Here is a 15647-nt window from a genome sequence, read left to right as displayed (position 1 = left end):
GTTCACTCGAGCATTTCTCTCACGTGGGAACCATTGACTTTTTCGTGCTTTACCAGAACGCTTATACCTCCGCAACTCCGGGAGCGTTAACACGTTAAAAGTCGATTATGGGTGATCGTTTTTAGTGTTGTGATATGAAAACTGGAGTGCAGTATTATAACATTGGATTCGTCATTGGTGATCATATTTGAGTGATGATCAAACAGACAAAGTGATTATTATATATACCTATCAGATAATCGGAGATAATGGCGGTCGCGCCGGTGAGTTTTTTGTTGACCTTACTTCAGGAACTTTTGATGTACCTCTAGATAAGTTCTATTTATCTTTGTTTACATTCATTGTATCTTCTATGGGCATAGATAATTTCGTGCTTCATATTAACATTGTGGATTATTAATACTGAATTTTAAGATTTATAAGCGTATGATACACGTAACGTCTACCACGTTACGTGTACGTTACCTGTTACATTTGAATGAGGTTCTATAAATTAAATACCAATAACTATATTAAATAAAATGTTAGAGCGTTTAAAATTATACTAAATTTAAAATGTATGTTTCTACATGTCTTCTTTATTTTGTGATACGTTTTATTTGCAAACCTTTTCTTAGTAAATAAGTTAGTTTTTTTCTCGTTAGAATCAAGTTTTTGTAACGTGTACCCCAAGCAACCCAAATCCTTTTAAGGTGATAAGTACAGTATTGTCTTACAACAGTAGTTTATATCGGTTTCCATTAGACTTTTAAAGCGACGACGCATTCTGTATTTAATGATGGCAAAGTTTTACTTCCTAAAAACCTAACACTTAAGTTGATAACGATAAACGAGGGACGGACAATGAAAATTATTTATAGTTTAAAAGTGGTCAAAATGAATCAAAATAAAAGTTGTCGAGAAATTGACCGAAATTATGACGAAAGTTAATTGCTGATTCTCTGAGAAATCGCTTCAAAACAATCAAAAGGAAATGATGACGCTTAGCAGGCTTTTGCATGACCGAAGTATTTTTTTTTGTGATTCCAATAAGCGACGTAAGCGCTTGAATAAAAAGCAAAGCTTGCTTAGGGAAGCTAATGGCTCATCTCGCAGCGAAGTCGTGGAGATGATTTGACAAAATTTCATCGTTTCATGATTGTATTCTGACACTAAGAGAAATTCGAAAAAAAATGTTTTCGTTTAAATGGACAAGACGTCGCCGTCGAGTTCGTTTAAAAGAAGGAAAAATTAAGACGCATGCGTGATGTAGTAATAACATGTCTAGTGTTATGAGGAAGTTCGCCTGGATTGTTTGGAAAATGAAAGTATTTAAAGTGCGCGGCCGGTAATCGTGAGTTTTATTCAAATTACAACTAAATGAGCGGTAAATTATTATAATTATGTTTACAGTTTTATATTTGTAATCTCTTGAAAAAAGCATTGATTTTTTAATTATATCCTAATTAATATAATAAATGCGAAATTAGGTTTGTTTATTTGTTCGTTTGTTACATATTAACTATTAAACCGATCATGATGAAATTTTGCATAAATGTTATGATCGGTATAGTAGAGGATATTAAAGGGTACCTAACGCATCACTCACACGTGATCGAAGTCTCGGACGTAAACTAGTTTTTCTATAAAAAATCTCGTAAACAAATTGTGAGGTTTCATTATTACTAATATATTAGTCAAGTAATAATTTATTTATTTATTTTTTTTCTATTTCTGCAACAAACAATAGATTTATAATTGGTTCGATTAAAAAAAACCGAAAAAAAAAACGTTGGCAATATTTACGAATACTGCTAACCATTTTTTTTTTTCAATTATCCGTAAACCAAACCTGAATAAGCGTAGTGGTAAAAACAAGCACAAATAAATTGACATATATTTGTTGCTTTTTGAACATTTAATACAAGAATTCTTAAATCTAAGAATCGTTACATAATCCAAGTTATAATATTTAATTTAATTTATAATAAATGTCATTAATAATAATATGTCCTATCAATTTTAAGTAGGATTAAGTTTTTTAATTAAATTTGAAATGCGTTTGGGTCCGTTTCATTTATTATTTCACTACGCGCGCGTCTCACTTTCGTTTTCGGCTTTGATGTCCGCGACACACAGACATCGCGACGCTTGAGACAGACATTGTCTTTAACAAAATACACTATTAACTTGTAATGTTATTATATTTACAATATAATGTCATCTAGACGAACTAATATTTAGTTTTTTTTTTTTAAGTTAATATCGGTAAACAAAGGACGTAATTATTGTGTTTTATGGATTTTTTTAAATGTGTGGTTATCAAGTGTGTGGATGGTATTTGGTCTTTATCGTCATTGGCATGATGACGTGACGTGACAGAGACATTGAAATATAAAATGCCACCATGAATGCTCCCGGAATGGGAACTAATACGTTATGTACCCTGTCTGTAATTATACAGGCTCCATCACGCTATAGACAGAAACACAGACATATATGTTTATTGTAATAGATTTCTGGAATTCTATATGAATATTTTTGCAGTATTGTTTTGAACAAATGCTAAATAATCGCTCATATACGGGAATTCATTGACATGATCATTTGTCATCAATTTTCTAAAGCCTAATACGGTTTATTGGGACTTTTAATGTGAGGATCATGTCCCCAACATTAAACGGCTCATGACCATATCTCACGACATCCGCTAATGTCACTGAGCATAATACATCAGTGCTCTTGAACTAATCATTGTTCCATGCAATTGTTACGTCTGGGAATGTATTCTTCTAAAGTTCGTGAAAGCGTATTTTCTCACCTATCACTATAGAGCGGTTGTGGTGCTTATTTCGTAAAATCCCACGAGTTGTGTAATTGTGTTGTTGATTGAATGAAACCATCCACTTAACCTTTGGATTTCGATGATCATAATATGAATCACAAGTTTATAATTACCATCGGGAGTGTATATATGAAAGTTCATTTTAATATTTATCTATACAACGCGTTACGCGTTAATTGTCTTTAAACATAAAGTTTAAATGTGTGTTCGTAATCATTCTGTTAAACGGATTGACAGATTTCGGTGATTTTTATTTTGTGAGTATGGTACACCTGGTTTCGGTAACATCCTGCCGCATCCTGAGGATAGCTTTCTCTTCATACTATAAAAACATCTGAGCGCCTAACTGACTGATTAATCTCTCATTGCTTAAAATTTACCCGACAGAAGTCGGGACGGACAGCTATAAAATTATAAAACGAGTCAACACTCTTGTTGTTACTTATATTTGTTCAAATTACATTGGACAGTTTTATGCAATAGTACATAATGAAAAAGAGTACGGAATAAGTGCATTTAATGTTAATCAACACGCAGTTGATCACGATAATTACTCACCGGCGTTAAATCGCATTCAATTAAAATTGCGCGATGGTCATCGCGCTGCAGTTATTTCAATAATACTTTAATGCAATATTATGTATACGGTATTACAATTATATCGATGTAAAGTACTGAGTGTTCTTCAAGTGAAATGGTTTGCAACGTTTCTGTATGTAACGTTTGAGTGAAAGTTTTTAACGCAAAAAGTTTACGTATCTATACGTTTGAAGTTACACGCACTTTTAATATTTTTAATTACTATATGAGCGATTTGATTTCGTTTGCTTATTTTGTAACATTCTCATACAATTAATAAAAAATAAGCAGTTAAAGTATTTCATCTTATTTGAATCTAATTATTATCAATATGATAAATTTCAATAAATACGATTGGTCTGCAAGATAGTGTTATATTAGTCAGTAATAAATATTATAACATTTTTCATGTTATATTTGTAAGATTTACATCTCTCTAAATCTTACAAATATAACATTACCGAGATGACCCAGTGGTTAGAACGCGTGCATCTTAACCGATGATTTCGGGTTCAAACCCAGGCAGGCACCACTGCATTTTCATGTGCTTAATTTGTGTTTATAATTCATCTCGTGCTCGGCGGTGAAGGAAAACATCGTGAGGAAACCTGCATGTGTCTAATTTCAACGAAATTCTGCCACATGTGTATTCCGCCAACCCGCATTGGAGCAGCGTGGTGGAATATGCTCCAAACCTTCTCCTCAAAGGGAGAGGAGGCCTTTATCCTGCTGGTAATGCTAATGCTAATGCTATTTGTAAGATCCTTTGGTAAGGCGACTTAAATAAATAAAACTTTTACAGATTTATTAAACGTAGATGACAATGTTGTTTTTTCTATATATACATATATACGTACGATGACAGACCTTCCTCTTAGCGTTTAAAGCACGATTGTTAATTTATTCCGGCTAAATATACATACTCGTATATGTTCCGAAGAAAAATATGCAAATCGTGGATTTTTTTCGTCCTCCCTGCGAATCCTTCATGAAGAAAAACGTACTTTTATAGTTAGAAGATAAATAACAATTTATATTATTTTATCATTTTAATCGTGTTTTAATTTAAATAATTCTCTGTTATGTTTTTGTTTAAATTTATTATTGTTTTACATGTTGTTATTTATTTTACTTTAATATATATCGTTAATGCAATACATTAACGATGTGTTTACTTATAATTAATCATTAAATTTAGCTATTTTAATGAACTAAAGTTTTCTTTCCTGATGTTTAGTAGAAGTGATTGTTAGTAAACCGAAAAATAAATAGATAAATTAGTCTTTTTTTGTCGTATACTTGAATTATTTCACCTGGATTTCCGTATATCGGTTCCATCATCCCAGGGACGTCAGATTATTAATCAAATTAATATACACACTTATATAGCTGTTATATGCAAAGATGTCGACTTATTTTGCTCTCTGACCCGCACATACAGTTCTATTCCCAATTCGAATATCAGTTACTATGAAATACTTTACAGCTAAGTTTATACCTATTTTGCTACACAATTTAAATAAATAAAAACCACGATTACAGTTTTTCATCGTATCGCTTTCTTAGTAATGGTTCGTAATTGTGACATTTACGTATTCTTAAGCAATGTGAATCATTCGTTAATAAACGTTTTGCTCTGACATGGTCATCTGTTGAATTTCACTTAAACGATATTTTAATGTCTTCTCATTTATTGTTGGACACGTTAAATTATTTGTTCTCTTCATTACGAAACATAAAAACAAACGATGGGTCCCTCCCTCTAAATTACAACGATTTATACTTTCATTTTAATTAGTTCTTTGACTAGCTATTAACATTTTTAATTGTACGACATTTGAATTGCCGTAAATTATAACATGTAGTTGTAAGTTTTATACTCTATTCTAAACGAAGAAGTTAAAAAAGCAAACCTTAGATTTACTTAGTCCATGTGATTTGCTTATAACTAAAATCTGAAACTCAGCCCGAATTATCTCTAAATCCTTAAGAAGGGAAAATATCTTTGTCAAATAATTCGACATTTACAAGTTGTATGTTTATTTTTTTTTCTGTGCACAAATAATATATAAAGACTTTTTTTAAAGTATGATTAAATATTCATACCGAATATTAGTGAATTCTACGTCTGACGTATTGATTTTGTTATAACTGCCTAACACTATATTGGGCAAGATGTAGGCAATATATATTTACTTTATATGTAATGATTTTTTTGTGTCTTTGTCACCGTAAACAATCTTGAAACACATTAAAACTAATGATAAGTCCTACTAAGTAATATAATGATATGAGAACTCAAATTATCAGAGCAAATACTTTTATATGGGTGTTTGAATTGAGTTTTGCTTGGAAAAGCATAGAGGTAGTCTAGACTGGAAACGTATAGTTATCGTCATTATAAACAGTTCATAATTTGAGTGTAATATGTATAATAGACTTTATTAATCTAAGATTTACACAATGTTAAAGTTACTTGGCATATAAATTACAACAGTGTTTGTAAGAACTTATTTCGTATCTTAATCGACGTCGTATATAACTTGTTTGGCATTGTACTTTGATGAGATTGTAAACTTCGTTTGCGTAATTTTCCAAAAGTTTTTAGTGTGTTAGGAATATATCAAATCACATTACAAACTAGTAAAATTGTCTATATCTAAACGCTATTGGCTATGATTACACAGGCAATGTTTGGGTCTACATATGTATGTTATAATACTTATATAATGACTTGTAGAAGCTTTCAAGTAGCTAACACAATAATTAACATAAGATAAGTGTAATTATTCAAAATACATAATGAAGGAAAGCATCATAATATATGTAGCAACAAATTTATAATTCGAATATTGTAAAAAAAAACTATATCTAATCTTTTAGACATAAGACACAGTATCCGTGTGAAAGACGATATGGTTTGAAAGAATGTTACTTGTGAGATGACGTCCGACAGAGAAGTATGGAAGACGAAGAAATGCTGCGCCGACCCCAAGTAAAATTGGGATAAGGGTAGGAGGATGATGATGATGACACAGCATTCGTGTGTGATTAATAAAACAGGAAATATTATGAGTAGTTTTAGTTTTATCAGGGTTATAGTTAAAAATAATTAATTACTAAGGTATTTAATTATGGGATAATTCGCACGGATTGCAAGCTTATTGTATTATTTAGAAATAACATAAAATGTATTATCATAAGACGTTTGTACATAATCGTTAAAAACGATTTTCAACGACTTCTTCCTCTTCGCATGAGGTATGCATAAAAACATATTTACTTATTTCCAGAGCCTCTAGTTTATCATCTGTGATAAAACCGGTTACCGGTGTTTGAGTTGAGCTTCAGAGTATGTATAAACGTTTACTTTCAATTTTACCGCTTTGTGATGCAACTACGACGCATGTATAATAAAACCAATTACAGTTTATAGTTCAAATGTATTTATGAACCCCGACTCTTGATTAAGAACTAAAATTGTGTATGTAGATTCTACACATAATATAAGTATGATGTCCGTCTGAATAAAGTGTTATCATTGTGTGTGCACGAACTAAGTTGCACTATTTATTGCTTTTAGTCTTATGTGGGATTGAACAGCGCTAAGTACGCCGGGATGGCCGGGAGGAGGCCATCTGTAAATCATGGCTTGCTAGATCAGAGCCCAAATGCGTAAACCGGTATAAATGCCGTTATGGTGCTTTTAGCCCTAAGGCACAGGACCCTGTCAACTTCCTAACTTTAACATTGAAATTTTCAGAAATGCTTACTCTCAAGACCTGGTCTCATACTCAGAAAGTGTTTTGATATTGTCAAATGTACCCACAATAAATAAAGTATATTTATGTAAAAAAAAATTTATTACAATTATTTTATGATATTTTCAAGAAATCCGAAATTAGGGGTCATTATGAAAAAATAGGAGATGCTTTATTAAATATAAAACAAAGAAGATAACACTCAAGTTATTATTTAATGGTTTGTAAGAGTTTGTAAGAGTCATACAGCGCGGCCCAATTATCCGACTCGAAAAGAAGGAAGTCATCAATTGGGCCCTTTTTAAGTATTTTCCTGCGATTATAGGTAATACTTATTTTTAGTACTATCACTTTGCCTTTAAATGGAATAAGGCACTTGTTCTCTGTTCCGCAAAACAGCTTTAGCTGAAACTTCTCGTAAGGTATGGTGACGATACAATTTAATACTCTAGATTTTACACATATATACATGGATTTTATTAAAACTTGCTAACTGTTCTTGCTCGTTCTAGTCGAGATTTTTTCACGTTAAATTCTACGATTTGGTTTTTTCGGAACCACAAACTTAATACCCGCGTGTTTACGGTGTCGAATTACGGGTAGAAATATAGTTATATATCAACATAAACCTTCCTGAGTCGGCGTGATCTTTGGCCCTAAAAGGGACTGGTGTTATCGTACCATCTAAAGCACTATAAGGTCATTTACCTTGGTCTGTTTATTTTTATTCTGAGTAATTATAAGATAAACATTTTTGAAGAGTTTAGATTTAAATTGATGTTTCGAAACTGCTTTGCAAGTGTATCCACTGTTATACAATATACATGTATAGATAATATGTTTTTCTTTTTTTATATGTATTTTTCAACTGTAGTTCCCGTGTCAGATTTAGGTTTCCTACCACTAATAAGTAGCTCCACTATAAGAGCTCGATGTGCGGGTTTCTTCAAATGAATTTTCTCCGTACGTGCGTTTTATGCAATGATCTTCTGCCCCCAGCGAGTACCTACTGTACACAAGCTGTACAGCTTTTCTCTAAGAATCTCCTGTTTCACCGCTGAACATTAGTGAAATGTCAAAAAGTAATATACGCCATTGATTTAAAGGTACGTTTACTTGGTATTAGGGCTTCGTGCGAGCCCTTCTGGGTACATTCATCATAACTTCTACAGCCAAACAGTAAAAATTAGTATTGTTGTGTTCGTTTTGTAATAGTGCGTCAGTGTAGCTATCGGCACAAGGAACATAACACTTCAGTTCCTAATATGGAGCATAAGCGATGTTAGGAATGGTTAAATTTTCTACGACATTAATGTCTAAGGGCAATGGTGACCACTTAACATCAGGTGATCCATATAAAAGTTCGCCTACTTATCATATAAAAAACGATATCGATGTAGAATTCCACCGTAACGTAAGTTACGTTTTTTTTTTGACAATATTTCACGAGTTCTTACGAAATAGGACTATACACTGTTCTTTATTCCATAAAACTATTTAAAAAATGCTTTCTTCGCATTGTTTTCTATTACAACAATGAAGAATATCGCACACTAAGTTTAAGTTTATGCACATAAACATTTCGTTTCTTATATAACTTATATTTTCAATCGAATTTGAAAAGTGTGATTTCTGTTGCGTGGAACATTAGGCGGGTTCGACTCGCACTGGATCGGTTTTTTGAAACAAACATTAGTCATTCCTTTCGTAACTACTTCTATATTTCGTTTTTCCATCGTATATCAAAAGCTTTTGTTTCGTTATAAAATGCGTCTAAACATCTGCTTGAGAGGAAAAGAGTCTATGGTATAATTGGATCTGTTAATGACTAAAAAACAAAATCTACCTTATCAACGTCACTTCACCTTCACTTTTGATTGACATTTAATAATATTACAATTCAATTGTTAATTAAAATAAAAGTAATTGGAGCGGAAGGATATCCTACTCAGAAGAGCTGTCAAGACTTAGTATTTAGAGATTTTCAGAAATTAATACATGTTATGTGTTAAATACGATTAAATCGAATACGAACTACAAGCATATGTTTTTATCGTATAATCTTATATCGAGCGAAATTTTGCATGCGGAATTTGATTATAGAAACGAATCTTCCAAGGAAGGATGAATAACAAGCGGAAAAGGAAACTCGATGCAATAATATCATACCTCGATAATTAAATTAGATTTTATCATAATATTGTAATCGTTGTTTAACGATACGCACCATATGATTTATTTATTATCAAGATTCATTTTAATTCCTGAAACTAAATTATGAAGTGTTAAAAAAAAAAACGATTTAAAGACAATATTGACTAAATGTAAACAATAGTTTTATGCTAACGTTCGTAACTTTCACTATTTAAATGACCCTTGTACGTTTTCAATGTTCGTGTCATCGTAGCGAATGTCGGTAAATTGCGTTTCACTAATATGTAATATGTAAAACCAATACTGCTGCTAATTTGTATATTTGTGACACGGTGTGTATGTTAATTTATTTGTATCATAATAATATAAACAAGAACGCTGTTACGTTACCAAATAATGTGTTTAAGCTTCTAATAGAGATCTTTGAAGGTGAACTTTGACGATTCAGAAATGGTTTATTGTAAAGCTTACTGGAATAAAACATTTCATTGGATTTTATTTGATTTTATTATAATTAATTGTTATTGTATTTATGCTTCTTAAAGAAAATTCTTAAGCGACTTTAAAAAGAAGACGACTTTGATGATTATTTATGTGTTTGGGTTCAGTATAGCTTTTGTTTTTGGAATAAAAGCATTGGAATAAATTACGATATAATTTTTCTATTTAATTTTTTTATCAAAAACCGAAAATTGGTTTTTCTCAATTTCATTTAACTGAAGTATTTTACGATATAATACTTATATTTATTTTAAAACGACAAGCTTTTAGACAAAGAAAATTTATTGACATAGTTTTCGTTACATTTACTAAAATATTAATAATGTTTTTTAAGTAAATTTCTATTCTTTATACTTATAGTTAGGTATTTTTATTGTTATTAGTTATTATAACGATTATTACTTTTATATGAGGTTTTAACGTAGGTTTTATCAGATTTATAAATAGGATTCCATTTTATTTAGCAACGGATCGTAAGACAATATGCCAAAATAAATTGCCAACAAAGCAGAATGACGAAATTCTTTATACGACAATTGAATCGGTTATTGCTATAAATGGTGACACTCAAATTCGTGTAAGACATATTAATTGAATTTTAAGCGCATACAAGGCTATCCAAGAGACCACACATTCAGTTACGTAAGAGTAACATCTATCTCTACTATAATTGCGACTTCAAGCTTTTTTTGTTAGTAACAATATTTAAACAGTTACAGTTTATTTAATTAATGAAAACAAAATATTTTTTATTTAAAATTAATCGAACATTATTAAAAATAGTAGATTATCAATTTATATGCAGGTGATCTTTGAGCTCATTATTTATACTTTTGGATACTTTAATACTTTGTATTCATTGTGAAGAATAATATGATACGAAGTAGGCACTTGTATAATAATATTATATACTGAATCCTACTGAGAAGCACGCAGCATATTCTTTCCTATATAATCTCTTCCAACCATAAGAGGAGGAAAGCCTAATAAACCACAATTGATAGCAAATTGACGCGATTAATCCAGGTCGAGAGCTGGATTAATCTATGATATTCACTATGGTTTTGCGAAAATTTAACGTCGACGAAACTGTTATCGGAAGTTGAAAATAAGTAGTTAAGTGTAACAGTGTTGTATTATAAGTAAAGGTATATAAATCATAAACTCTTAGTAGTCCACAATATGAGTTATTGGCAAATCGCATGAAATACGGTTTGTTTATATTTTTCCTAGTTCCAATGGAATAGAAGAATAAATGTTAATTGTATTTTGGTTTGGAAGTTTTTTCAAATGTACGTTACAAAAAAAAAAGCAAGAATTTATGGGTAATAAGTATCTATACTTAGATCAGATATGATATTGGATTTCGGTTTTTTTTTTAAATTCATGAATGAGTCATGAATGAGAAAAGAGAAAAGTGCTGGAATACTAGTTCGTGGGAACTGGACACAATAGTTTGTGCTCGGCGGGTTTCACTGTATTTTCTAGCTAATTACAGCTACTAAGCTGCGCTTAGTTAAATGAAATAAAATTACAAAACCAATTATTATCAGTCAATTGTTATGTATATCAGATATCTTACTTACATTATTAAACTTAGATTATAATGACATTATTAGTATTCATAATGAGTTGGATTGGAGAGCACATTCCTAAAGCATTTCTGTCCTTGTAATTTCTTAACAAAGCAATAATGTCAACCGAAATATTTATTATACTATTTGAAATTTTTCTTTGTATGCTTTCAGGTACTTCCGGTTTTATTAATCGTTATACTAGCCAAATGTCAATGTGAACCAACGAATATATACAATTATAATAGTAACAATGGAAAAACTGCATCACATTTTGGAAACATATTGAAGCCGCCACCGCTGTTGCCAATATTGCCAGTACCATTCCACGGAGGAACGGGGAAAATACGACAGAATAATGACTTCGGATATCAGTACCAGGCGACCCCGCCGCAGCCACCTCCAGCGCCTCCTATCGCACCAGCGACAGATTTTAAATTCCCTGCGCCATTTTACAGGCAGTACAATTTTAACTTTGTACCGGCACCTCAGCCATTTACGACGACACCATCGCCAAATTTGTTTCAAAAAGTTTCTAGTTGGCTTTTTCCGTCTCAACAAACAGCATCCGAATTAGAACCACAAATAAATTACAATTATAACATAGCGCCTTTAAAGAAAGACTGTAATCCATGCAACTTAGTGCCATGGATACCGGTTATACGATATGACTTAGCATCCGATAGTGGACGTCAAAGTAATAATCCTACTTACGGACCACCAAGTCCAACAGCCAAAGCTAATGCTTATTCAGGTCAAAACGTACCAGTACCTTTTAACACTCAGAATAATAACGTTAAACAAGGTCAAATTTCAACTGGTGTACCTCATACCAGCTACGGTCCACCAGGTCTCTCTCAATTTAGGATTCCAAGTTCGACTTACGGGCCTCCAAGTCCTACCCATACTATAAATATTGCTAGTCAAACTCCACCGAGTGCTCCATATTCTGATAATTCTTCACACGAGCCACCAAATACATCTATCGGTTCTGGTTCGAATTTCCAACCACATAATTCACCTTATAGTACACAAGATTCAGCACATCAATCATCCCCTTTCATATATACAAGTCCTTCATTAAATTATAGAAATCCCGTACCATCAACAACACACAACCCAGTTTCAACGGGTTATAATCCCGAAATATTAAATCAGCATTTGCCGGTACAAAATAATATAGATGAATTTAGGGAAATAGAACCAGCTACAGAATTTCAACTTCCTAAAGTTACACATCCTACAGGTTTTAGAAACTCTTATGGAGAACCTATTGTCAATACGTACCATTTAGATTACCCATATTCTGTGTCAGCTGCTGGTGCTGCATCGTCTAAGATAAAGACTGAAGTATTACCTGACAAATTTACAAAAGCCCAAGGACCAAACACAACTATGGCATTATCTAACCCTGCACCATTTAGCCTAAATAGAGGAAGAAATATTCATACACTACAACCAGTTGCATTACCTAACCTCAGTGTTTCGCCGCTACCTCCAATTTTTAATGCACGACCATTTCGGACAGTATCAACAAAATATCCCCCAAACATTGTTCAAGGTATAAACCATTTGCAGTCTGGACAAAACAAGGTTAACATAGCGAAGAGTGTTCCTGTTGCAGAATATACACAGTCTATAGAGTATCCTACAACTTTTATTCAGTCACCGGTTATTGATATCGATCAACTTAGAAATATGAATCAGTCTAAAGCTTATAGAAACATAGCTAATGGGCATGAAATAGATGAAATACGAGATATATCTCCTCAAGCTTCCGAAGATCACATATCAGCAGCAAAATCAAACCCAGACATCAGTTTTGAAAGTATCGGGTTTACTAATGATTTATATGATGCAAGTGTACCTTTCGACTTGCAGCAATCTTCCAAAGTTCCGTTTAATCACAAAGTTAGCTTTGCTGATTTGCGAGGAGTTAAAGATGAAGATGTAGACAAATATCGCACTGAGAGCAATTTGCAATACATCGATTCACCTCTACTTTATTTAAAGCCTAGTGCACCACATAAAAATTATAAGAACTTTGCATTTTCGAGAACAACTCCAAGTAAAGAAAATGAATATGAAATATACGATGATATTCCAACAACGCTATCACCAACACAAACAACTTTTTTAAATACGTGGGATACAAGTAGGACGCACGACACTGAAGATTTATCTCACACAACTGCGGAGGAAGAAAATAAAAATCATCCTAAAATAGTTCAAATTATAGTACCTTATACGAACGGTAAAAAAATATATGATGACATTAAAAATAAATTTTCACCTAGTCAGATTGATTTCACGAATAACGACCAGGAATATCAAGCTAGAAAAATTCAATCAAATACCGAAAGCAGTTTCATTACTGTCGCAACTGAAGGCTACAGCAATACAGCAACAACTGAGACACCGATGGCAACTATGACCGACCACTATGACACAGAACGATTAAATACACCAGCTGTTGACTTTTATGATGTGAAAGAGCCACCGTTTGACATTATAAAATTACAGCATACAATAGATGACTGGACGGAGCAAGAGTATTCCAAGCACTATAACATCCCGCAGAAAACGCGTTCCAATGAAAAGTATGCTAAGCAAATACCCGATGAATACTTTACAACAATCAGTCCTGTTACAAACTTCGATACCGAAATTAGTAATTATAATTTTGATTCCTACGATCACGAGGGTTCGAGCAGTATACAATACACAGTCACCGAAAATCGGACAAATTCTTTTCCTATTAAACGTAAAGAATATAATGTTATCGAAATGACAAAAAATAGTTATAACACTGACAAGAACGAGGTGTCAGAAGGTCCTAAAAAGTTACATATTTATACAGCTGCTTCTACTTTTCGGAGCGCAAAGACCACGACCCCGGCACCATGGGGACATATTCAGACGTCAATATCACCCTTGACAAATGAAAAAGTATACGTCGTTACATCTAAACCATGGCGGGAAAATAATATCACAAAGGAATATGATTATGGTGGTGAAAATTTGGAATTAAAAAAAGAGGAATTCGATGATGACTCTTCTTTAGATGATCTATCATTTCATTCACCTCGCTTTTCTAACAGACCTTCGTACGGATTTACAGCAGACTCAGTTGAATCTACTAAGCTTGAATCACCGTATGGTTATTCTAAAGGATGGCATCGAAGAAGTAAGTTAAACATAAAATTAGTAATTCATCTAGAATAACTAACTTCGATCGTATTACTGTCGGTATTTCAATACAATCATCTAATCAGTTCAGGCTAAAGTGCAATGTCTTAGTTATTTTTTGTATCATGATAGATCTGGTTTCATTACACGCAATCAACGTCACACAAAAAAGGTAATGTTGGCTTGAAGCATTACATTACATATACTAGTGACATAGATATATTGAGAATATCACGATTGAGAGGTAGTCTAAAAATCATATTTGACGTATATTTTAAATTGTATTTTTGTTTCAGTAAATAATCTGGAGTATCCCAATTCTTCATCATTCGAAGAAGACTCAGATAAGGAAACTAAGGTAAGTTAATTAACGGTGCTGTTCGCCAGTTCTGTTACTTGAACTCGGCTGACACGCCACCGCGTGTCTAGATAATTTGTCTACAAATAATTTTTGTTGATTGATGTGAGCAGGCATAATTTAGGCAGGTTATTTGGTTATTGTTACTAACAATGCAAGTCTATAGATACCCAAGTATCATTTATGAATCATCTATAAAGTAAAGAATAATCTTAAATAACTTAAAAGTTTAGTGTCGAGCTATTTTAAAAAGTTCCGTAAGCACCTAAAGATAAAATCTTATTTAACAAATTAAAGTTAAATCGATCTTCAAAAAGTTAGCATTATCGTGGATTAGGAATAATTTATTAATTCTATGACACTATTTATAACAATGATCTCGTTTGCCACTTAATCTAAAACAATCCCCTCATTTCAGGAGGAAAAAACTTCAAAAGCTGGTAGTGTTGACGAGTGACGAAGGACCTCATCAATGGTAGCAATGCCATACAGTGTTTAGTGCTATATTTTATACAAATAAAAGACATTTATATTTAATTATCACAGACTGATTAAATAGTGGTTAGTCAAGTAGTGCAATTATAATAGACACATGAACAAATTATGAAGAATACGTAGTTGTTTCCTTCATAATTTGATCGATTAATAGTAAATACATTTTAAAATAACATAAACCAAAGTAAGGTCTTTTTCTTCGTTTTATTTAC

General features: G+C 32.3%; 1 protein-coding gene across 1 annotated transcript; it reads left to right on the top strand.

Annotated features, from left to right (window-relative positions):
• Positions 1 to 141: 141 nt before the first annotated feature.
• Positions 142 to 15397, top strand: LOC125077951. Its single transcript, XM_047690086.1, has 4 exons — positions 142 to 263; positions 11568 to 14580; positions 14879 to 14940; positions 15359 to 15397. Exons 1-4 carry the CDS (start codon positions 249 to 251, stop codon positions 15395 to 15397), a joined length of 3129 nt encoding a protein of 1042 aa, XP_047546042.1. The 5' UTR covers positions 142 to 248.
• Positions 15398 to 15647: the final 250 nt, after the last annotated feature.

This window comes from Vanessa atalanta, chromosome 4 (genome assembly GCF_905147765.1).
Source record: "Vanessa atalanta chromosome 4, ilVanAtal1.2, whole genome shotgun sequence".
Classification (NCBI taxonomy): domain Eukaryota; kingdom Metazoa; phylum Arthropoda; class Insecta; order Lepidoptera; family Nymphalidae; genus Vanessa; species Vanessa atalanta.
Note: the sequence above shows the minus strand (reverse complement) of the source record. Positions and strands in the feature narration are given on the sequence as shown.